Source organism: Idiotropiscis lumnitzeri, chromosome 12, assembly GCF_059441095.1.
Source record: "Idiotropiscis lumnitzeri isolate Australia: NSW breed Sydney's pygmy pipehorse chromosome 12, RoL_Ilum_1.0, whole genome shotgun sequence".
NCBI lineage: Eukaryota > Metazoa > Chordata > Actinopteri > Syngnathiformes > Syngnathidae > Idiotropiscis > Idiotropiscis lumnitzeri.
The window spans coordinates 22,231,231-22,255,361 of NC_142402.1; the positions used below are offsets into that span (position 1 = coordinate 22,231,231).

The window sequence follows — 24,131 nt, forward strand, 5'->3', positions numbered from 1 at the left end:
TTTTCTTAAATATCTGTTCCAAGCGTCGCAAAAAAATTGTAGTTGAAAAATGTGATTATTCGCAATTAATCATGGAATTTTTTGTGATTAGTTTAAAAAAATTAATCACTTGCCAGCACTGATAGATAGATAGACGCTGCAGGAGACGCTGGAAAAGTCTTGCAATATTTTGTTGGACGGAGGACCACAATGGAAATCCGCCCTTGGCTTTATTGTGTTTTGGTCACGTGTGTGAGAAAATGGAAATGTTCAAATGTTCTTTTTTTGCGCTCTGGTCGAATCAATTGTGCGTGGAGTTCAGAGTGTGGTGTGAGGGAACGTCTTTTTCGGCAGCTCCACTCCACGCCGCCAGGGGGCGTGCAAAGCACACACAGACGACAGCCATGGTGACATCCGAGGCGTTGATTTCACGCAACATTCTCGACTACTTTCGCCTCGTCCCGCGTTCTACCTGCAGTCTGGGCTTTGGCGTGCCGGCGGCCGGACAAGCCGACCCCGAGGCCGGAGAGGCCAATAGGCAGCGGGAAGATGGCACTCGGAGGCGCAGGTCCGAGCTCCCCACCGGTCCTCCGGAGGCTGTCATCGGTTTCACCCGGGAGGGTGGCTGTCATCGTCGCGCTAGGCCGGCCAACTCATCGGGGGACCCCCCCCCCTCAAAGTTGCCATTTTGTCCAAATGAAATGCGAACAGGTTGAAAAGTGCCTCGGTGGCCGTCGTACTGTCGGTCGCGCGCGCTGCCTTTCTCCGCCTCGTCTTCATGTTTGGCCGCGGAGGTCCTCCCCCTGCGGCGCTGGGCGGAGTTTCATCCCGGACCAGACGCTCCTTTTGTCGGATCGCTTTCGAGTGGACTCCCCGGGGCTTCGGGCACAAAGAAAATCCTTTTTGGATGCGAGCGCGGCCACCGAATCGCCACACGGTGTCGACGAGCGTGTGGAGTGGCCACCGGAGCCGCGAGGTGAGTCCAAAGTGGACTTTGTGCTCACTCCGGAGCGTTTTGGGCCTGCTCGCTGCTGCCAGGCGCCGTCTTCGCTTCTCTTCGTTTCATGGCGGCCTCTCGATGAAGGCTTGTTGGCTCCCGTCTCGCGCCTCTCACTCCGCTACCTATAAACACGCAAGCGTGCACGCGCGCGCAGAACCGCAACATTTGAACGGCATGTGAGAGCTATAGTTACATTATTTTGTTGTTGTTGCTCTTAATAAATGTGCCATTTCGCCTTTTCCTCAGCTTCTAATTTTGTAGAACTCGTGATTCGCTCCACGTCGCAGGCTTTTTTTTTTTTTTAATTTCCTCCCCAAGTCCTCTTTTTTGATGCCCCCCCTCGTTCCGCAAACATCGAGATTGGGGCGGTTTGTGTTGCTGCTGCTGCCGGAGAGCACGCGCCATTTCCGGCCGTCCCGCCACGCCAACACACGTCATCATCCGTGGCCAACATGAACGTCATTCAGGCTGCGTCCGAATGGAAACACAGCCCGATTTCGCGCACTATTGCGCCCCCCCCCCTAAAAAAAAAAAAATACGGTTCCTCCACTTTGTAGGCGTGTCCGAATGTCCTGGGAGGATCAATATTTTTATATTGTTTAATTTTTTGGGGGGATCAATGACGGTCACTCAAAAATGAGTAGTGCCATCGATGGTCACTCCAACGGGTTCATGTAGACCACAATGCATTGCGAGCAGAGCAGGAAAAGTGAAAATATGAAAGCGATACAGTAACAATACACACAGATACTACTCACGTCAATAACCTTTCGGTTCATCAAATATGAGCCATATTTTAATACCGTCAATGGAAACATACGATGTTTAAGTCGCACGTGTAGTCATAACGTTTTTTGGTCATTTTAGGCGACGAGTGACTGCTGAACGGTAGTGATGAATGAACAAATATTTAGTTTGAATGTAACGTGTTTGTGCGTGTGCGTTGCCAAGTGGAGGGGGTGGAGTCAGCTCGATCCGACCCTGCGTGATGAACGGCGGCGGAGGCGTCTCTGCGCCTCCCAGCGGCAGACTCAAGATCATCACAGGTAGGCGACGAGCATCCCGGCCTGTGATGGGCGTTGCCATGACGACTGCGGTTGTGCGCGCCAGCAGACGAGTGGCGTCAGGAGGATTGTCTGACCCTGCTGGAGAGAATTCGCAGCCTCCTTCCCGACGGTGACGCCATGAAGTACAAAACCACAGAGTCGCACTTCGACTGGGACAAAGTCGGATTCGGAAGCTTCACGGGAGAAATGTGCCGACAGAAGTGGAACAAAGTGTCCACCGAGGTATGTCCTCTTCTACGATATTGGATTGCTTTTGTTTGTCTTTCCACACGTTCTCTCTCATCTTCGTTTCTTTCGGAGACCTTTCCTTGTTTTTTGAATCAGTCAGCTGGTTCAAGGGGGAGCGGGGCGGGGAGATATTACTATGGTTTGTATTTTTTTTATTTTTTTTTTTATGGTTTGGTTTCAGTCCTACTATCTGAAGAACTAAATGACTATTTTGTTATTTGTCACTTTGCTTTCTTTATGTTGCATATTTGTTTGGAATTGAAAAGTTGTTGTTTTTTTTGTCTTGCTTCATCAGTTCACTTTTTTCTGATCTTTGTTTTCTTAGGTCACTGCGGTTAATGCGCAACATTGTGCAATCCCGCATTAAGGCGAGCTTATTTCTTGCTCGCTCAATGTTGTCTCACTTTGCTTTTGATTAAACTCCTCCACTGCCATTGACGGATATAGAAGCCAAAAAGGACATTCATTTGACCCGAGGCTGGCACTGAATGAGTTAATTTAGTTTGCACGTTTTTCAACCGAACGACAGGCGTTTTTTTTTTTTTGGACTGTCATTAAAAAAGAAGACAAGAAAAAAGAGGTGATGGCAAGGCGGCCCTTGCGTCTTTGTCGTCTTCAGGTGCGCAAATACAGAACCATGACAGAGCTCATCATGGACGCCATCGAGTTTGTGAAGAATCCTTACAAAGGCAAAAAACTCAAGGTCGGTCTCGCGTTGCTTTCTTGGGCGAGCTCATGACATCTGGCGGCGGTTTGCGTGTCGCCGACCTCGAACACGCGTGTTTTGTGGCCTCGCAACAGACGCATCCGGATTTCCCCAAGAAGCCCTTGACCCCGTACTTCCGCTTTTTCATGGAGAAGCGAGCCAAGTACGCCAAAATCTACCCGGAGATGAGCAACTTGGACCTGACCAAGATTCTGTCCAAGAAATACAGAGAGCTGCCCGACAAGAAGAAGGTCTGCGTGCACCACGCCTCGCTGACAAAGTCTAAAAAATGACCCGCGCATGTCGCTTTCTTCTGTTGTTGCAGCAAAAGTACGTGGTGGAGTTCCAGAACGAAAAAGAAGCGTTTGAGAAGAACATGGCTCGATTCAAGTAAGGCGCCAAGCCGGACCGGGCCGGGCGTGACGCTTTGTTGACTGTTGCCTTGCTGTCGCAGACACGATCATCCCGAGCTAATGGAGGAGAGGAAAAAGTCGGACCTGCCCGAGAAACCCAAAACGCCTCAGCAACTTTGGTACAACCACGAGAAGAAGACCTACATGAAGATGCATCCTGAGGTCAAGACCGGCATGAGCACGCACGAGCGAGCGACCCAAACAACGTTTTCTGCTACTTGCCTTTGTGGTTGTAATTTAGCGGCTTGTGTGCAGTGCACGAGTCGCATTCACACGCCTAGAGCTTCCCTTGCTGCTGACGCTGAGACGTCAAAGCAAAAACAGGCTTCGCATGTTGTATTGCGCCATCTAGTGGACAAAGGGTGCAAGGACACAGTGACGAGCGCTCATTTTGCAAAGCTGAATTGGTCGGAACGAGCGAGGATGATGATGATGATGCTGTTGCTTTGTTTCAAGGTGAGTCCAAAGGAGCTGAAGGAGGTTTTGAGGCGACAATGGTCGCAGCTGTCAGACAAGCGAAGACTCAAGTGGATCAGCAGAGCTTTGGAGCTCCAGAAAGAATACGAGGTAACGCGACGATGACGATGTTACGCGACGACGACGAGCGCTTTGACCCCGTGTGTCTGCGCGTGCGTTTTCAGGACAGCATGCGAGCATATCACGAAGCTCATCCGGACGTCAGCTCGGACGATCACGTCCGCTCGGTCCTCACCAAAGCAGAAAGACAACTCAAGGACAAATTTGATGGTCGGCCAACCAAACCTCCTCCGTGAGCAACACGCACACACCCACGCGCCATAGATGCTAAACAGCAGGCGAGCAGCAAGCTAGCAGCGCTTAGTTGCTGTTGGGCCGGGCTGTTGTGTTTATTTTTTATTTTTTTTTGCGGCATGCGTTTTCCTGACATGCGCTGCTCCCAAAAACAAGATGGCCCCCAACATAGAAGCGCTCGTTTTCACTGTCGTCGTTCTGGCTTAGTTTTCATTCTTTTTTTTTTTTTTTTCTTTTTTTGTGTGTGTATGACAAAATTGCCGAAGCCACGGAAGGAAGTCCTTCCCCCAATCGGTCCCTGAAATGTAAGTTTCACTGGACAGTCAAGAAAATAAGACAAAGATGGCGGCCATTTTGATTTGAGGCAAACACGTCCCTTTCTGTGCACGCGGGAAGTGCAGCAAAGCTGCAAATATTTTGCCCAAGTCGTCTTTGCTGACTTGTGCAAGCTTTTTAAAAAAAGCTTCTTTTTTTTTTTCTGACACATCTAAGTTGGCTGGCTGCCAGGATGGCCAAGTGGTCTAAGGCGCCGCGTTCAGGACCCAGTCTCCCCAGGAGGCCTGGGTTCGAATCTCGAATTTCCCCATTGTGGGACTAATAAAGGGCATCTTATCTTATGTTAATGTTTGGGCGGGCTTACCTTTTATAGTTGCTTTGGCATCAGCTCAAGCAAAGCAAATCGTACCCAAAAGGCAAAACAGGTTTTGAACGATGTCATTGTCTTTTGCGTTCTCCACAATTGAAATTGGATTAACGCCGCCCAAAACGACATTTTCTTCGGCATGCCTATCTGGTGTGAACGTTTTGTGCTGTTTTTTTGTTTTTGCGGCAGTAACGGCTACTCGCTGTACTGCGCTGAACTGATGGTCAACATGAAGGACGTGCCGAGCACGGAGCGCATGGTCTTGTGCAGCAAGCGCTGGAAGATGATGACGCCGAAGGAGAAGGAGATGTTTCAGAAGCGCTGCGAGCAGGTTGGCGAGCGTCGTCGTCGTCGTCTCACTTGCTGTTGTGCTTGCTAACCTTGCCGCTGCTGTTTTTTTTTTCCCCCAGAGGAAGAAGCAATACGATGTGGACCTGCAGACCTTCCTGGAGGTAGGCCTCGCTTCTCGCTCGCTCCATTTCTCGGCAAAAATGCCCATCTTTCACGACCGCACGATTGCCTCGACTGCAACCCAAAAGCCGCACATTGTCGACTTTTAGGAGATGGCAAAGAAGAAGAGATGGTTGTTGGTTGCTATAAACACAATTTGTCACTCACTGATCACGTGTTATAACTCATGATAGACCGATCAGTTTTTTGTTTTTGTTTGTTTGTTTCCCCCCAGGGCCGATACCGCTTATTAGTAGTCATTTTTAGACCTTAGAAAATGGACAACTTAGTTTTAAAAGTTGAACAGAAAGTGCATTTATTCAAATTTTGGCAGTGTCTGCTTGTGGGACTTCTCCTGTAGCGCGTGTGACTTGAGGTGAATAAGCAAACAGGCAGTTTGGTGCTGATTGCCTGCCACCCACTACACAAGTAGCCCATCAGATGGCGCTGTGGGCGGGGCAATCTGCTGCTGCAGGCGGGGCCACCAGCACAGCAGAGACAGAGAAGTGTGCTGCAGCGACCCAAAATAAACCAGCTTGGAATGTATTGGCCTTAAAAGTTTAAAAAAAAAAAAAAGGCAGATGCAGATAATGCCAAACATCGCCCCCGATCGATCGGTCTATCGATAGTTGTATAGATGGCCTCCTCGAACTTTCAGGAAAGGAAAGCTTTCAGCTGACAGGAAAGCTGCCAAAACGCGAGCTTGTTTGACTTGGCCCAATTTTTCACTTGCGTCAAAAAGATCGTTTCAGAAATCAATGGCGCCACTTGCAGCGCACGACTGGCTGTCAGCCGCTCCTTGACGACGACGCACGGCGGCACAAATGTGAGCAACTTAGTGGCCGCAATTGCCTGCTGCAAATTAGCCCGACTCGTCAACGACATCCACGTGGAAAGAGCACAAAAGCAAAACTGCCGTTGCCACTTTCGATGGCAAAGCCAAAACAAAAAGCAAGTGAGCTTGCCGTTCCAATACTTTTGGAGGCGAGTGTCGATGCGTCTTTCGCCGTTCTCTCAGGAGTCTTGATGTCATTCACCACTCATGTCGATGCATTCATCCGTCAGTCTGTGAACACAAACTCATTTCTTTGGCACGTTGGCGCCGCTATCATGTTGTGATGTTTGACAAGATTTTGGACGCGCGTCTCGCAGAGCCTCCCGGAAGAAGAACGAGACCGAGTCGTGAGCGAGGAGAAGCTGGGCGGAGCTCGAATTCTGGTGGGCGCCGTCTCCAGTCCGCACCGGGCCAAGTCGCCGCCCGCCAAGGTCTGAAACTCTGATTTTTCCTCATCCACTTTTTCTTTTCGGGTGCGATCAAAGCCACGAGCCAGAAGCTTCTTGCGCCATGATCGTTCAGCGTGCTCCTCGTTGGGCTCCGTCGTGGCATGTTGGGGCCCGTTTCACACTTGGCATGCATGTGTTAAAGGCCCCGTTTATTTGTTTTCTCTTTCGTGGACAATTTTTTTTGTAAAACAATCAACTAGGGCAGCGTACCAATTTGATTTGCGACGGCCCGATTCGATTCGGTTCAATTTTCCATTTGGTGAAGGATTTCACGCAGTACCAATTTTACTTTCATGTGGGAGACGTTCTCAGGAGAAGCAATGCTGCAAAATAGTCAAAACTTCTTGCATCAGTAAAAATAGGGATATTACTTTAAGAATTGAACCCAATCCGCATCGCAGTGGCCCCAGGGTGTCCCGTTTATACCACAGCTCGGCCCGTGTGTGTCCACTGATGACGCGTGTGTCGCTTTTGATCAATGAAGTGGGAGCTTCTGGTTTGTTGGATGGGAAAGCATGCGATCACATGACCTCGACACACTTGCCCAACCTCCAGGAGGAGGAGCCTGAACTTTGGGCCCCCCAGGGCGCCAGAGAGCGGCGTGACCCCAAGAAGAGCAGCAAGCTTCCCGAGACCCCCAAGACGGCTGAGGAGATGTGGCAGCACAGCGTCGCCGGTGACTTTCTGAGCAAATGCAGAGTGCGTCTTCGGCCGCTAGCGGGGCGGGGAGGACCTTCACAATAAAAGGGGCATGGCCATCTTCATAGTAAAAGCTTGTTGTTGTGTGGCGGCGCAGAGCGACCGCAGGCGAGCGCAATCGGCCATGGAGGACACGTGGAAGGCCATGGAAAAGAAAGAGAAGATCCCCTGGATCAAGAAGGCGGCCGAGGACCAGAAGCGATACGAGGTACCTGACCTTTAACGTGGTTCACTTTTTGCCATCTGCCCCGTATCGCAGCTGTTTGCGTTTCCCACCGTTACTGTAGACTGACGTTGCCGTAAGCGCCAAAGAGGGCGTAAAAGATCCGAAAAGGGAATCCTACTAACGATTGTTTCATATTTTGTTTATTTGTCGTTTGCAAAAAAAAAAAAAAAGTCAATCCATCAATTACTGATTTGGTCAAAACCCCAGGCAAAATTTGTCTGCAAAAGTGTTGATCTTTGTTTCCCAAAGTCAAAGCAGATGTTTGCAAACCCGACATTATTTGCTGCGGGGAAATTTTTTAGTAATTGGATACACCCAAAGCTCATGGTCGCCATGGAAACGAGGCTCACGCCTGCTGATGATGGCATGCTTTGTCGCATGCCGTAGCGGGAGCTGTTGGACCGGAGGCCGAGTCAGAAGAAGCCCAAGTTTGATGGAGAGCCAAAGAAACCTCCAGTGTGAGTGCACAGGAAGTGGTGATCGCTCTCTCGACGGCGCCAAGCTCCCGTCAACCCACCGGCCTTGTCGTCCAATAGGAGCGGCTATCAAATGTTCTCTCAGGAGCTCCTGACCAACGGGGAGCTGAATCACTTCAGCCTGAAGGAGCGAATGGTGGAGATCGGCAAACGCTGGCACACGCTGACGGCGAGCCAGAAGGACGCCTACAAGAAACACGTGGACGCTACGCAGGCGCGATACCGCGCGCTACTGGAGGCGTGGCTTAAGGTAACTCAGCCCCGTTCGACCCGTCGACACTTTGTTGGCCGACCGGCCGAGGAACCCATCAATAACATGCGGCGTGCTGCCGCTCAGTCTTTGTCTCCGCAGGATCGCGCCGCCTATAAGGAATTCTCCTCGTCGGTGAGTCAACAAACTACCAAGTGTGTTTATCTCTTGCTAACGCGAACCACTTGTTTCATTCGCCCTCCTCCTCCTCAATGTTCTCACCTGCCACGTTGAAATCCCGCCTGTCTTGCCCCACTCGTTGCACTTGTAAAACCTTCAATTCGCAGCCGCTGCCAGTGAGCACCGGTGCACCCCAGGGCTCTGGCACGGGCCCCCTTCTCTTCATCACCTATCGTCATAGCTGTTCAACTTTGATTCCTTCAAGTTTCTCCATTACCATCGACGATTTCTCTTTCTCCTTTTCTCTTCTGTTTTGCTCCGGTTCAGAGTGTGCGTGTCGCCTCATCGTTTCAGTTTGACGTAAACGCTCCGCAATATAATTGGCCTTCGCATCGCTCACAGGGTACTCGCTTCAAGCGTAGATTGTTGCCATTCCCTTCATTTGACCTATTCCAGGATCCAACACCCAAGTCTCTGTTTCCGCTCAAAGCCATCCTTGACCTCGTAGAATATTTGCAGCTGTGAGTGTAAAAGTCGGAGGATTAGGACAGTGTTAAAAGAAACGAGGTCTTAAAACAATTAGCAAAACAGTTGTCCAATGATTTGATCATTGATTAGTTGTCAATGAATGGATAAAACTCTTTCCTCTCCAAAATTAGCATGTAGTTTCAACATTAGCACGTAGTAGCCGGATTTTGTCTTTCTAGCACCCTAAAAGCAGCATGCGACGCTCGCCTGTCAGCGACAAGCCGGTTTGCGCGGACGGCAGCTACGATATCAAATTTGTTACTCTCCAGCTTTGCTAACACTCGACAGTATGTTTGGATTTGAAAATGCAAAATTGGAATGAAAATCAGCAGCCTCGTCTATTCTTCGGATTTGTGATTCCGCAGAAGCGTCGGAGCACATCGAAAGCCGGCAGTAGCCCCGCCCCCAAAGTGCTCGTAACGGCCAAGGGCAAAGTGGCGACCTCCAAGGTGGCGTCCCCCGCCACGGGCATGGCCAAGCGGGCGATGGCATACCGAGCCAAGGTAACGTTTGCCGTCGAGCTCCCCGATTGGTTGTTGACGGCCGACTTGCGTTCGCAGCAGGACGTTGTGTCCGACTCAGATGACGATAAGAGTGACTCGTCGGACGACGACGATGATGATGAGGAAGAAGACGAGACGTCCGGAAGCAGCGACAGCGAAGACGACGAGGTGATCTTTCTTTGGTTGATTCACTATCGCCATGGCGACCACACAACTCTCACATTCTGCACTCGGCACGAGAGACGGGTGTAACGACAAGCAAATACTTAAAAATGCTTTATTGGCACTCAAAATTTGTATTTTCCCCTTCACCCGTCGAAACACGACATGGTGATTTGAATATTGTCTTTGTCAAATATGACGTAAGCAGCAAAATCTGCCCGTTTTTAGCCCACTCAGGCGGCGGCCATTTTGTCACTTGCTGACGACTGAAAGAAAAACAGGATTTTGCTGCTCAACTCGTATTCCGCAGATTGGCGTGTTTCGACTAGCGGGCCTGCATACGACGTTTTCTTGTTCACCAATTTCTCGGCTTGACTCCCGCTTTAAGTTAGTCTGTTGGAGTAGTTTAGTGCTTGTTATATGAGAGCACGCCTCTCATGCAATATGGCCAAACCAATCTTGGCTCACTTCTGAGGGTGGCGATCTTTCCGTGTCATAGCTTTCAGGTCACATGACACGTCACCTTGTAAGAAATACTTTTTGCTTTTACTCAAGTACTTTTTCGAGCCTATACTTTTCTTTTTTTTTTGGCATTTTAGGAGTGAGCGCTTCGAACAAATAATTGCACTTGTACTTTTCTCATCTCTTCTCAGCAGGATGAGGAAGATCAGACGTCTTCTGACCAATCCAGTGACTCTGACTAGCTCCGCCTCCCCATTGGGGGTGGAACTTTGTTTTTTTAATCAAGACAGGTGGGTGGGGTTTGTACAGGAAGGGGGGCGGGGTGCCTGCAAATGGGATTAAGAAATAAAAGCACTTTTTTTCCTTTGCTCTTGTGATCGTTTATGACATTTCAGACCAAGGTCATGTGACAAGAGCAAATTTATTGAATAGAAATTCATCGCATTATAAATAATCTGACTTTCAAGCCCATAATCCATTGCTGCCATACACACCATTTTTTTTTTTTAATCAAAACATGCACTGTTACCCAGGACAACATGCATGCATCAGTCAACGCGCCGCCGTCAACCTTTTGTCACATTTCCTAAAATCCTTTTCGAAACAAAGCAACCAAAAAAAGCAGCAAAGCCAAAAGCGTCAACCGCCACATGTCACGGCGGTACGTCGTGAAGTTTGGTGCGGAGATACGTCTTGACCTCCTCGATGCCGTTCAGCTTCTCGAGTTCGTGGTATGGCAGCTGCAACACATCATGTGACACGTTAGCCTAGCTTAGAGCATGATGAGCGTGGCCGCTGTCGCACCTGCAGGATGGCGTAGCCCAGCAGTCGGAGGTGGCGGTCCCTCATGGCGCGAGAGCCCACCAGGACGCTGGAGTTGTGGCAGTAGTGCCACTTGTCATTCACCGAGATCACCAAACTGGATGAGGAAACGCCAAATCACAATCTTCAAAAGGACGCCCCCAAAAAAAAAAAAACAACCAAATCCAGCGTGTCCACTCTCGAGGGGGAGAGACCGCTTTAGAACGCAATCAATTGACTCCCAAACCGCCCGAAATTGCTTTTGATTGCATCGTCGCTACATTAGGCATCATGACCTCCCAGGCGTACCCACCTCCTTATTTGCTTTTCATCCGGGGGGGGCGCCGCCGTGGGCCTGTGGCTCGACACCCCCTCCTCATAAAAAGCCGTCCCCTGATCGGCGGGGGGTCCAGCGCTCGCCTTGTCCTCCAGCATCTTCCCAATGGAGAACTGGAAGAGAGGTTTTGGGGGGGTGGCGGCGATGGCGGCACTCACGACCGCCGATCCCGGATCCCCAGATAGTGGCGGCCCGTCCGAGGGTGGGCTGCTGAGCGTTGAGCTGTCCTGGCTGTCCAGCGAGCGGTCCTCCGCCACGGGCACGTAATACTGGGGGCCCGAGTCCAAGGGAGTGGCGTTGTCCCCGAGGTGAGCGCCCCCCGCAGGGCCGTAGGCATACTGAGGCAGAAAGGATCCGGGATCCGCGGCGCCCTCTTCGGTCTCGCCGGCTTCCGCCACCTCCCGAGCGCCTGCGTCCAGCGCGGCAAAGGAAGTCGACAAGTCACCCACGTCATCAACCTCCTGTGGAGCGCACGCGGCGGCCGAGCCGGGAACCAAAGGTCCGCTCGGCTGGATGGGAATTACGCGACCCGACGAGTCCATCTGCAACACGAAGTCTGGACAGAAGCAGCGAGACCTGTTGTGGACAATCTACGTGTGTGCGTGTGCATGCGCGTGCATACCTGTGTAGTATCCGGGTGCAAGTATTTGGTCACGCCTGTAGTTGTCTTCTCCAAGCAGCTGCCGCAGCGCCTCGGCCACCACGCCTTTGTAACTGACACGTTGATGCGTTGAGTCAGCAACATTTGTTCTTGCGAGAAGACGTTACACGTGCCGGCACGCTGCCGTCGTGACATCATCGTAACGCTTAATCATGTGGCGTCGAAGCCCAAGTATGCGCTGACGACAACTCGATGAGCGGGACTTGCAATAAACGTAAAACACGTCCAGCAGCGACAATTGTTTGTCGAATTTGCACGCTCGCCACAGCGGCGCATTTTAGCCGCCGAATATCGATATGGCGCAAACGGCCAATGCAATTTGCATATCGCAAAGTCATGCAATCATTTGACGCTTTTATCAGAATTTGACCGAGCCGTCCGATCGTTTTTCAAAGGCTTTTCTCTGGTTTCTTCCCACCTTCCAAAAAACGTCTTCATGATCGTGAGCACGAATCGTTGTTTGTCTTAATAGCTTGCTTGTTCTGCCGCACGATAAACACGTACTTCTTTTATTAGATAATGAAAATGTCATGCTAAATATCGCATCAAATCGTCAACGTGAAAGGTTCGACCGGGTACCGTCCGTCGGTCAGAAGACGACTCCGCCTTACCTGTACTTGCGGTTGACCTCGTCGGCGGTGAGCGCCTGGTGGAACATGAGCACCTTGAGGTCGGGGTGCAGGCGGGGGCCCCGGTAATGGGGGTGCTCCAGCTGCAAGGCGGCATCCAACAAGGACAGGTAGCGGCGCACGATCAAGGCGTAGGGGCTGTCTGCGGGCATTGCGTGCATTAGTGTCAGATGGGCGGGGTGGGGCGGCGCCGTTTCGGAGCGGTACCGACTGGTGACGTTGCTGATGAAAGCGGGCGAGAAGACTCGATGCAGGACGGCGCCCGGGAAGCGGCCCAGCTGGAAGAGCGACATTAGGATGTTGACGGTGGCCAGAGGGGAGCTCAATGCTTTGGACTCCAGAACCTCCTCCAGGACTCTGAAGAACTGGTCCTCGTTGGACGGACGGTAACTCATCCTGCTGAAGGGAAACACCAGCTTCTGGATCACCTGCGCGCACACAGAAGGGTTGTAAGAGCATGTCGCATTTTTTGTCAGAGGATAGCCGCCGACTCCGCCCACCTTGCTGTCCAGATGCTCCGCCTTCCTGACCAGGAAGTTGGCGATGGCATCCAGTAAGGTCGTCTCCCGGAGACGATGGCGCGCAACGTACTTGGAGATGAGCGACATGGTGGCGGCGCTCAGCGCGTCCTCCTTCTTCGGAAGCTCGTCTAACACAAACGCAAACACGCATACAGCAACATTCCTCGCCACCCGCCGGCGGGCGCCAGGCCTCTTTAGTCTGCCGCCGATGTCCGCACTATGAAAAGCGCTTTGCAGCCATGTCTTGCCAAATTGTGGACATTTTAGGAACTGTCGAAGACAACACCGACATTAAAACCGTTAGCATATCGCGGTCGTCATGCGACGACATTAAGAGTGGCACGTCCGTCCAAAAGCGCCACTTCAGGCCAATGTGCCATTGTGAATTACATGGGCGGGCCAAGCCAGACGTCATGAGGCTCTAATGGTGACAAAATCTTAACACGATCGTTTGAAGTCGACTGTCTCGTTGCCACTCGATGCCAACGAACCTGCCAGCCTTCTGATGAACTTCTCCTGTCGGTTCTGGTAGAAGAGGTGCGAGCTGAAGATGAACTCCAGACTCTTGTTGTTGGCTTCGGGGGCGCAGGCCGCCAACATCTCGTCGAGCAGCGCCATCTCCTGGTCGCGCACGCCGCTGACACTGGCCAGCGTGTGTTTGACCAGACGCAGGATCTTTCTGGAAAAAGCGGCCGACGGGTCAAAGGGGGCGTGTCCCTGTCGCAAATCAAGAACCGAGCCGTTACCTGTTGGCCAGAACCCGCTGGGGGTCGGGCGCCGCCCGGTCGCCGCCATCCACCTCATCGTCCGTCGGGGCGCCGGCGTGCCGTTTGAGGCGGTAGTAGGACAGCAGCAGGAAGAGCGTCTGCGGGTGGCGCTCTCGCTCCAAGTTCTTCTCCAAAGCCAGCAGGCAGGCCTCGGAGAGCGGGTGCTGGCGGCCCGGGTGCAGCTTGATGCTGGAACTGAACACCATGGACACGTCCTTCTGGTTGAACTGCGCCAGGCGGCCGTGGCACTCCGTCTCCAGCGCCGCCACCACCGGACAGTCGCCGGGGAGTCCTGACCCCGAAAAGCACGTTAGCTTCCCACACCGACAGCAACACTTCCCTCAAAAGCCGTCACAGTCTAACCCCTGACCCTGGACCCTTGACCTCCCACCCGCCATTGCATCCAATGTGCAAGTTTTTTCTTTTGAAGCCAGAAGACGTCTGATCTCAATCTTCCCTCAGCACGTGTCGAGTCTGCTAATCCCTGCACAACGTGCATACCAGGGCAGGTTTGTTTGCGACTGCAGCCTACAAAAATCAAGAGGTGATGTTGTCTGTTCAGATCTTCAGAACTCAACTTGGACAAAACTGAATAGCTTTCAAAAATGACGTCCGCCTTCAACTCGCCTCCTTTCAAAATCCTCGTCGGTGGATTTTCGGAATGTTGCGGTGTACAAAGTTTCTTTCTTTTCATGTTCATGTCAGAAATTTCAAGGCGCTCATCTATTTGGTAAGAGTGATCCTCCATTTCAATAAGACCGCCTGCCTGGTTTAAAAAAATTTCAATTGACTTTCTTGCTGCTAATTTAGAGCAAAATGTCATTTCACGTGAAATGTCGTGAGGAGTGAAAAAAAACAAAAAAAAGGCTTTGTGAGCCCAGGCAACATTTCTTCCAGATTATTTAACCTAAACTCAAGTTGTTCATCAACTCAGGCTCCACCGGGTCGTTGTCGTTATTAAAGAGAATGAGTCACGTTTTCAACGGGGAACTGTGCAACATCCGCGATATGGTTTTTGGGCGGTGACTTACCGAGCGCTGCGGAGGCGTACAGGCAGTTGACAATGCTGAAGTTGTCAAAGTTGGCGCAGTCGCTGACAATGGCGTCGCACAGCAACAAGAAGTCCTGCTGCTCCAACGCCCGCCGGCCACACGCGGCCGAAGTGTTGGCGCCGTTGCCGGGTGCGGCCTGCAGCAGCTGAGCGATTTTATGCAACGCGATGGCGTAGTGGTTGTGGGAGATCTTGGATGGGTTCTGTGCCAGCCAGCGCAAAACCTCATCGGGGCAGCGCGAGCGCTCAATGAGTCGCTTCATGGTGAAGAAGGTGTCGTAGCTCATCTTCTCATGAATGAAGTTCCACGTCTTCTTTTTGCCTCCCGTCTGCGCGGGAAGGTGGGCGCGGGGCTGCCAATGGGGTGGCGCGGCGCCGACCAGCGGCTGGAAGCGTGCTCCCGGATAAGGCGGGTAAGGTGGTGGCGGCGGCACCCGGTACTGATGAGCTTGTGGCGGTGGTACCTCCAGCACAGCCAGCCCTCTTCTTTTCCCCGCTTTGACTCCGCCGCCTCCTCCGGCACCGCATAGGCGGGCGGCGTACATGGCGGGCGATGCGACTTGACTTAGGCCGCGCCAACCGGTGGACCAACACAGCATGGTGCCGACGCCAGATCAAGGGGATGCGCCGCTGCGCTCCTACGTGGAATGACAGCACACCAAGAAATGACGACAGCATATCGTAGCAACGCCCAAATTGCGCTTGACTCAAAAGTCGCATTGCCGAGTACCTAATCACCACAAACGCCTTTTTATATCATCGACTATGAAATTGCAACCATTTCAAAGTCCTACATAGTCAATCGGGCGAGGGGTGTTGTCAGATAAAAATGGGGGTACCTGTTACTCAACTCAGAAGGCGCTCTGCACGCCCACATAGTAAATAAATAAATGAAAACGCTCGGTCAAATTCTGGATTTGGAGTCCAATTTGACAAATCTATGACTATGCGCAGATGGTCACTATTTTGCCTCTGCGACCCGGGCACCCTTCCGTCATCGTCCCCCCTTTTGTGAGCAAATGTCCTCGCGCCTCCGTCCGTCCTCACTTTTTAACATTCCTTGGGACGGACGGACGGACCGTTCCGTCCCTGCATCTCTGCAACGAAGTGATGGGAAAAGTTGCCAAGTGCAGCCGGTTCGGCGGCTCCTGGCCAAAACAGAAGATCGACTTCTTGTTTCCTCGTTTATCCTCTCTCCTTCTTCTCTACACGTTAAGTGATGTCAGCCCAAGAAAATGATTAGGGAATTGTTTCAGCTCTACAGTCAACTTTACAGCGCTCTATCCGAACATCTTGCAGTGATTAGGCAGGGGAAATGATGAATTATTCTTATCGCAGCGAAGCATTCACGACATTTTATGGAATGATCTAGGTCCTCTTCATTTAGAAAAGCTGTAGTTCTGTATCTCGAGTGCCGTGGATGTGACAGCAGCTACGTCATCAAACGTCACACCTGATGGCTGACTGCTAGTCATTAGCAGCGGCTAACAGTTAGCGGAGGACGCTATCGGCGTCGTCAGCGCTGTCACGCTCCAACAAGAACAACAACAGCCGAGATGAATATAAAGTGCAGAAAAGTCGCGTCAGGCGCTGAAAGGGGCCAAACAGTCGTCGCGTTAGCATCGACGTGTCCTTGTGGTCAGTACGCGAACAAAAGTCGAAGCAAATCAAAGTGGGCCCGAGCCGAGCCAAGGCTGCCGGTGTTACCTCATCGCTCGTCTCAAAGAGTCGTGGCCGCTGTCAGTACCCGTTGACCGCGCAGGCGAGCTGGGGGGGCGGGCAAGCAGGTCGCGGGCAGCCGTCTCATTCCACCGCGCACAGCGCTCGGCTACCCGGCATGCAACAGCTGCCTTCGTCTCCCTTACGATCAGCGGACGCCGCCGCTCTGAGTCGCTTTCGACGCCTAGGTGACGTCTCAATGCACCCGAGGCACTTTCGAGTCCATTTTCTCCTTTAGTTGACTCACTTGAGAGCGGACTCGCCAAAGTCGGTGACGCCGCAAAGTGGTGCATTGTTGGAAGTGTAGTTCAGCTGCTTAGCGCTGCAGGCTGTCATGCTGTGACGTTTCCAGCAGGGGGGGTGTGTGCTCACTGCCACGCTCTCTTACTACTCCCGCGTAGAAGAAGAATGTGTTCGCAGTAAACATGGCGAATTGGGACGATTACGGAACAGCGATGTCGAACTTGACGAGTGCCCACTGACGCCGTCACCTGAGAGCTGCTTTTGGAAGGTGCCACCTCGGCCCTCGTGACCATGGCTCACCGCTACCTTCGTCTGTCGGCGGGCTGCCGCAACGCGCTGCGACTTTTCGTCGCACCTTCGCCCGCCGCGAGCAGGCTGCTGGTAGGTCAGGTGTCCCCCCCCACCACCACCACCTTCTCCCCTTCCCATTCTCATGCTAACTGCTAGCCTAGCGAACGAGCTGACAAGCCCGGAATGTTGTTTATTACTCCCAAATCAAACGTCATCAAAACGCAAGTGGGAGCAGAATGGCAGGTGACGTCATAATTGTGTCAGTGAAGAAAAGTTCAAACTTGCATTTGGAACACGTTGTAGGGACGTGATAACAGAATGAATATTTTTTGCCCCACCACAACCAATATCACCGAGAAAAGCAAGAATAAACGAGCAAAACGCTGTTTGAATATTGTCAATGTGTTAAGAATGAAGGAAGTTGGAACCGTTCCGCCCCCGGGACGTCCTGCACAGCTCCAAGTATTTTGAGTCGAGATACGCCTCGGGAATGACTACGTGTGCCATAAAAGCTATTTGTGCAGTGCGACCCCTATTGTTTTTTTTTTCTCCCCCACATGAAAACGAGTCATGAAGCTGCCCATCTCCTGTCACACAATCTGCGTTTTTGCAAACAAAATGATGACTGGTCACCTTTTGTCGGCCAGGTGACAAGACGACTGGCGAGTGGGCCGACTTTGTGGAGTGAGCTGCTGGTGGCCTGTAGGAGTCTGACCTCCCGACCTCCCAAAGGTTTTGCAGCGGCGTCGTCATCATCATCTTCCTCTCCTAAGAAAAAGACATTCTGATGTGTTTTCCTGTCTCTGTAGGCTTTGAGAAATATTTCCCTGACAGCGGGAAGAATTCCAAGGCGACTCACTCGGCAGACAAAGGTAACACGTGGCGGACTTAGCGCAATTGTTCTCTAAGTGTTATGACGTGAGCGGCCAGTTGCAATAAGAGCGCCGCTGTGGTCAATCTTTGCACAAGTAGCGTAGCTAAGCACCCCATCTTGATGCAGCACTTGCGTTGCCATGCCAACGCTGACTTCACGATGAGCGGGCTCCCATACATGCAAGGAAACTTGCGTGTCTTCATTTTGTATTTGTGTCGACTTTTGCTGAATAATTTCAGAAAAAAAGACTGAATTGTGAATTCTTTTTTTCTCGCCATTTCTTGCTCGGAGGCGAGGATGAATTACTGAGAGGGGAGGATCTGCATTGCCGTGCCTGCTAGCAAGCCCAGCTCATTGCGGCGTGTGTTCGTGACAATTATGCCCCCGGGTTGCGAGCGCGGTCTGTCCCTTTGATGTGAAATGTGCCACTTCTGATTGGGGAGCTTGGCGGAAGGCAACATTAGAGTTGATGCAACAGATTCTGCGTCCTTCAAGAGCGCAGCAAAAAAAAAAACAACAAAAAAACAAAGATTCGGCAATCATGTGATTGCTTTGTCTGAAATCGTGGTTTCCATCTCAACACGATGAATTGTTCAACTCTTGTTTTGGTGTCGACAGAAGACAAGGCTGAGGATGCCATGAAAGAGGCGGGGCCATCTGGAGGGGGAGGAGCAGGAAGTAGTGGAGGAGGAGGTGGAAAGCGAGGAGGACGGAAGGAGTCGCACTGGTCCAGCCGTCTGCAGAAGGTTAGTGCGCTCGAGCGCCACCAGCTGGTGCCAATCATCCTGAATCCTGAGCAGACATCACATGATCTGAAATGATGATGTCATTGACATTCCAGCAAGTCATAATAAAGAGGAAGAACTTTGGTTGCAGGGCGACATTCCGTGGGATGAAAAGGAGTTCCGCATGTACCTCTTGAGCGGCGTGGCCTTCTGGAGCGCCGTGGGTTATTACTTCCTGTTCAGGGATGGAGGGCGGGAGGTCACCTGGAAGGACTTTGTCAACAACTTCCTGTCCAAAGGCGTGGTGAGACAATGCTGACATGGATAGCGACGACCTTGCTGATGATGACGATGGCCGTAATGTGCGGCTTCCCGTCTCTGCGCCGCAGGTGGACAGGCTGGAGGTGGTGAACAAGCGCTACGTCAAAGTGGTCTTCTCTCCCGGGAAGATGCCCGTGGACGGGGTGAGTCTGCCGTCTTGTCGTCCGTCACCCGGCTAATGTTAGCGGTCCGCAGTCAGACAGCAAGTCAGAAAAGATGCAGAAGGGAGGCGGGGTGGGCGGGGTCACGTATGCGAAAATCTAAAGTTGCTGTGGGGGGAGAAACAAGTCGAAGCAAGTTGATTGTTAAGACCAAAGGCAAAACCGCCGCGGTGGGTGTGGTTTCCATTTAAGCGTTCACCTTCGAACGCATGTCAACGGCAGACGGCGCCGACCGCTGCCATTCAAACAGCCTCTGATCATTTCCTAAGTCGTCAAACGATGCCGTTGGCGATGTGTCCGTGTTTGTCGCTGCAGCAGTACGTGTGGTTCAACATCGGCAGCGTGGACACGTTTGAGAGGAACCTGGAGAGCGCCCAGTACGAGCTGGGCATCGAGGCCGAGAGCCGCGTGCCCGTTGTCTACTCCACCGAGAGCGACGGGTGAGCAACTTTGGCCTTGCATATTCACCGTCCACTTGATTGGCACTTTAGATCGCTGCGCCTTTCAAGTTGGCGTGAGCGCCCGCCACGTGTGTCGCGCTTCGGTAAAGTCTTGTTGACGCCGTGTCTTTTTTTTGGGTGGGGGCGATGACGACGACGTCAGGACCTTCCTCCTGAGCATGCTGCCCACCGCCCTCATCATCGGCTTTCTGCTCTTCATGCTGCGGCGAGGACCGGCGGGGGCGGGCCGGCCCGGCCGCGGCGGCATGGGCGGCTTGTTCAGCGTCAGCGAGACTACCGCCAAGATCCTCAAGGACGAAATCGATGTCAAGTTCAAAGACGTGGCCGGCTGCGAGGAAGCCAAGCTGGAGATCATGGAGTTTGTCAACTTTCTGAAGAACCCCAAACAGTACCAGGACCTCGGCGCCAAGATCCCAAAGGTCAGCTGGGGGCGTGGGCTCGTGGGGTCGTTGAGCAGCAGCGTTGACCTTGTGCTCGCCGTCGCCAGGGCGCCATCCTGACGGGGCCTCCGGGGACGGGAAAGACGCTCCTGGCCAAGGCAACGGCGGGCGAGGCCAACGTTCCCTTCATCACCGTCAACGGCTCAGAGTTCCTGGAGATGTTCGTGGGGGTGGGCCCGGCCCGGGTGAGTGCTCGCTCCTGTCCGCTCGCTCGCTCGCCAACCGGCCGCTCACTGACCCGGTTTCCCACGCAGGTGCGGGATCTGTTCGTCATGGCGAGGAAGAATGCGCCCTGCATCCTCTTCATCGACGAGATCGACGCAGTGGGACGCAAGCGGGGGCGGGGCAACTTCGGCGGGCAGAGCGAGCAGGAGAACACCTTGAACCAGCTGCTGGTGGAGATGGACGGTCAGACGCCGCCGCCCCGCTAGCTGATGCGCTACGTTGTTGCCATTCGGGCATTTTTCTGTTAGCGTTCCGTACGCGAGTGTCCCCACTCAGCCCTTTTGACGGATTCGGGCCAACCTTCGGACAATTTTTCTCGTTTGACTTGCGAGCGCCGCAGTTCACTTGACATTTAGCAGCAATCCGGCCAACAATTCATCAACAAAGAAGCTTCAAGCTCTCCCGGTCTACATTTACTTGCAACCGTCTCGCTTTGTCTTAACGTCTTCTTAGCGAAATGTGAACTTCTACGGAACGCCGTTGGCATTGCTAGTCGCAGTGTTCAAAATGGAAATTTGAACACAAACGGCAAAGCTACGCATTTCGACCAGCTCGACCAAACCACCATTTTTCTCATGAATCCATCTTAGATGGAGCCGATTGTTTTTTTCTTTTTTTTTCTTGTGTGAGTTGGTCGCCATTTTGCGGTCAATTTTGATTTCCCAGCCCCTTCTCGATGGCTTTGTTTGACTTTTCAGGTTGCTAGCAAAGTTTTCCCCTTTTTATTGCGTTGAATTGTCATTTGGTGGACTCCGACTTGTGTCGCTCGCACAGACGGACCGACGGGCTTGTCTGTCTGAGACGTTCGCAAGTAGGGCGATGTTGTTTTGGGATGTTTCGATCACGCTTGTTTTTTTTTGTCACCCAGTCCTTGGTTTTAAGTATCTGCTGGTAACGAATCCCGGGCCCACACCGCACCAGCGCGTCATCAATCTTTTTCACCCAATATTGGTCAGCTGAGAATCATGTGATCAAGCCGGATTTCCGATCATGTGATTGGATCAGGGCATCCCTTTGATATTTTTAGGCGGCGTCATTGTGATTAGGCTGCATTTTCCGATTCGATCGATGGCATAGCCTGAAGCTTTTTCTGTATCAAAACGAACAGTCTAACTTTTTTTTTTTTTTTAAATAAAGCATGAGAATTACAAACAGCATACACCGAACTGCATTGCAAACAAAACAAAAACATCCTGAAGTAGGCTTGTGTGTTCCAGGCTTCAATACCGCAACCAACGTGGTGGTGTTGGCGGGAACCAACCGAGCGGACATCTTGGACCCGGCGCTGCTGAGGCCGGGACGCTTCGACCGTCAAATTTACATCGGTGAGCGAGAAGTGAGCGGGGTTAAGCGGCATCCAATAGTGTCATTGACGACGATATCGTCGTTTCAGGTCCCCCCGACATCAAAGGACGAGTGTCCATCTTTAAAGTCCATCTTCGGCCTCTCAAATTGGACCCCGTTGCAGATAAAGACGCCTTGGCCCGCAAGATGGCGGCCCTCACGCCTGGGTTCTCCGGTAAGGTTAGCATGCGCAGAAACGGACACACACCCAAGTCGTAGTCCGCCATCAGACGACAACGTGTCGACAACAGGTGCCGACATCGCCAACGTTTGCAACGAGGCGGCCCTCATCGCTGCGCGGCATCTGTGCGACGCCATCGAGCAGAAGCACTTTGAGCAGGCCATCGAGAGGGTCATCGGAGGTAAACGCTGCGCCCACCGCATCCCGCCGCGCCGCGCCGCCGTACTCTGGAACACACCGCTCGTCCTTCTTTCAGGCCTGGAGAAGAAGACGCAGGTCCTCCAGCCAGAAGAGAAGAAGACTGTGGCCTACCACGAGGCGGGACACGCCGTTGCGGGCTGGTTCCTGGAGCACGCCGACCCGCTGCTCAAGGTGGGCCCGCCCGCGCTCGCCATATCTCCAGAGGCGGCGTCTTGCGAACGTGGTGTGGGCTGATTGCTGCGTCCAGGTGTCCATCATCCCCCGAGGTCGCGGCCTGGGCTACGCTCAGTACCTCCCCAAGGAGCAGTTCCTGTACACCACCGAGCAGCTGTTGGACCGCATGTGCATGACGTTGGGCGGTCGCGTGTCAGAGGAGATTTTCTTCGGCAGGGTCACCACCGGCGCGCAGGACGACCTCCGGAAGGTCACGCAGAGCGCCTACGCGCAGGTCAGAAGTCACGTGCCGAGGTTCACGCCCACGCGACTCCATCACGACCGGCTTTCTGGCTCTCACAGATCGTGCAGTTCGGGATGAACGCCAAGGTGGGCCAGGTGTCCTTCGAGCTCCCCCGGCAGGGCGAGATGGTTCTGGAGAAGCCGTACAGTGAAGCCACGGCGCGCCTCATCGATGGGGAGGTCCGCAGCCTCATTGCCGACGCCTACCGCAGAACTCAGCGGCTGCTGAGCGACAAGAAGGCCGAGGTGGAGAAGGTGAAGCTTGGAGTGCCACCGACTCGCACCGCTTCTGTCCGCACGTGCTTTTCTGCATTTTCTGGCCTTGTCATCCCGAAGGTGGCGCAGCGGCTACTGGAGAAGGAGGTTCTGGACAAAAACGACATGGTGGAGCTGCTGGGCAAACGTCCTTTCTCGGAGAAGTCGACGTACGAGGAGCTTGTGGAGGGCACGGGTGGCGAGGACGAGGACACCGCGCTGCCCGCCGGCCTCAAGGACTGGAACCGCGAGAGAAAGGACAAGGAGGAGAGCCCGGACGAGCAGGTGGCCCGGCAAATCTCTGGAGGGATGCCCTTCTAGATGGAGCAGTCGTGACCGAGAAGCTCGGCCATGCGGCGCTACTCTCGCAAGCGAGAGGACTTGATTTATTTATAGAGAGCGAAGCGCTTTGCTAATGTCTACAAATCCTTCGTTATTTACTGATAACTGCTACTGGCAACGCGGCATGTTTCATGATGCCAATCATCGTCTTCACTGCCCCACTTTGACGTCCACAGCCGTCGATGGCGCTTAGAGATGTTCAAAAGCAAAGGGGGACTAAGTGCATTATTAAAATGCTTGTTTCATGCGTGTTCTTTGACAAGCAAGCTTCTGTGTCACCCATACATCCGACGTGTGGATGTCGTCGTGATCCATTTCACGTTTCCTCGGCTGCGGAAATGCAAGTATGCTGGGACATTTTATGTATAAGTTTTTATTACTTTTTAAAAAAAAATGTTTTTGCTGGGGTCGGGCAGAATCCTTGTGTCTCCTAACTAAACTCCCTCTAAATTGGTATGTTTGTTCAATGAATAAGTGGTGGCATGGGTCCAGAGAAGAGTGGTCGGTCATCTCCCAAGCCAGAGGTTGTGGGTTCGATCCCCGTCCGGCCCTTGTGACCATGTTGAAGTGTCTTTGAGCAAGAGACTGATGAAGGTGCGTCGTGAAATGGGTGTGAAGTGCATTGAGTACCTAAATTGGTGGAAAAGTGCTATACAAGTGAAAGACAGCAAGCCATTTTCAACACTTCACGTTGGTTGTTTTTTAAAATAATGTGGACTGACCTATAAACTATATAATAAAAAATGAAATTTCCCAACTTGCGGCCGAGAATGCAACGTCAATAATGACGCCAGCACACCTGTCGTTTGCCACCCAAGTCTTTTTTTTTCCTCCGCTTATGTAGGTTTATCCTGATATTCAATGATTTTTGGGTTGTAAAAAGACTTTTCAATTAATTTATAATGGCCGTCCATTAAAAGCAAATTTTCACTATTCGCGGGCTGGGCCGTTCCTTATCCTCTGCGAATGGGGGAGAGGCACTTTATATTACAATTGACATCAAACAATTACAAGAGCTAGAGTAAACGGATATTGTTTTTAATCACAATCAACAAAATAGATTTCAGTCATTCCACTTTACAGGATTTACAACGCCAACAGTTTGGATGACAATGAAAAAACGAAAGTCAAACATTAAGCAGACCAGACGCGATGAAA

The 24,131-nt window shown here is 52.2% G+C and overlaps 3 protein-coding genes across 4 annotated transcripts; 2 read left to right on the forward strand and 1 right to left on the reverse strand.

The window, feature by feature from the left end:
- Window positions 1-363: 363 nt before the first annotated feature.
- Window positions 364-11,997, forward strand: ubtfl (upstream binding transcription factor, like). The gene is made up of 21 exons (XM_088310552.1): window positions 364-955; window positions 1,936-2,025; window positions 2,093-2,268; window positions 2,894-2,977; window positions 3,076-3,231; window positions 3,306-3,370; window positions 3,435-3,555; window positions 3,850-3,960; window positions 4,035-4,162; window positions 4,997-5,138; window positions 5,218-5,259; window positions 6,410-6,523; window positions 7,097-7,240; window positions 7,338-7,448; window positions 7,854-7,924; window positions 8,003-8,192; window positions 8,280-8,327; window positions 9,206-9,343; window positions 9,401-9,511; window positions 10,159-10,698; window positions 10,778-11,997. The coding sequence occupies exons 1-20, from the start codon at window positions 529-531 to the stop codon at window positions 10,207-10,209; spliced, it is 2,520 nt and encodes an 839-aa protein (XP_088166678.1). The 5' UTR covers window positions 364-528; the 3' UTR covers window positions 10,210-10,698; window positions 10,778-11,997.
- Window positions 10,370-16,748, reverse strand: fastk (Fas-activated serine/threonine kinase). Its single transcript, XM_088310539.1, has 11 exons — window positions 16,442-16,748; window positions 14,715-15,372; window positions 13,663-13,975; window positions 13,408-13,595; window positions 12,896-13,044; window positions 12,607-12,823; window positions 12,378-12,537; window positions 11,728-11,819; window positions 11,082-11,661; window positions 10,772-10,886; window positions 10,370-10,707 (listed from the first exon to the last, which is right to left on the reverse strand). Exons 2-11 carry the CDS (start codon window positions 15,331-15,333, stop codon window positions 10,621-10,623), a joined length of 2,520 nt encoding a protein of 839 aa, XP_088166665.1. The 5' UTR covers window positions 15,334-15,372; window positions 16,442-16,748; the 3' UTR covers window positions 10,370-10,620.
- On the forward strand, window positions 16,348-22,958 carry afg3l2 (AFG3 like matrix AAA peptidase subunit 2). Of its 2 annotated transcripts, none has more exons than XM_088310541.1 (17): window positions 16,348-17,077; window positions 17,635-17,719; window positions 17,797-17,859; window positions 18,480-18,607; window positions 18,738-18,890; window positions 18,976-19,050; window positions 19,387-19,508; window positions 19,672-19,948; window positions 20,017-20,154; window positions 20,224-20,377; window positions 21,412-21,519; window positions 21,588-21,713; window positions 21,790-21,900; window positions 21,976-22,091; window positions 22,168-22,368; window positions 22,437-22,631; window positions 22,713-22,958. In XM_088310541.1, the coding sequence occupies exons 1-17, from the start codon at window positions 16,988-16,990 to the stop codon at window positions 22,950-22,952; spliced, it is 2,382 nt and encodes a 793-aa protein (XP_088166667.1). In that variant the 5' UTR covers window positions 16,348-16,987; the 3' UTR covers window positions 22,953-22,958. The 2 variants fall into 2 exon arrangements, with proteins under 2 accessions (XP_088166667.1, XP_088166666.1); XM_088310540.1 differs by having other exon boundaries at window positions 16,352-17,077; window positions 19,384-19,508.
- Window positions 22,959-24,131: the final 1,173 nt, after the last annotated feature.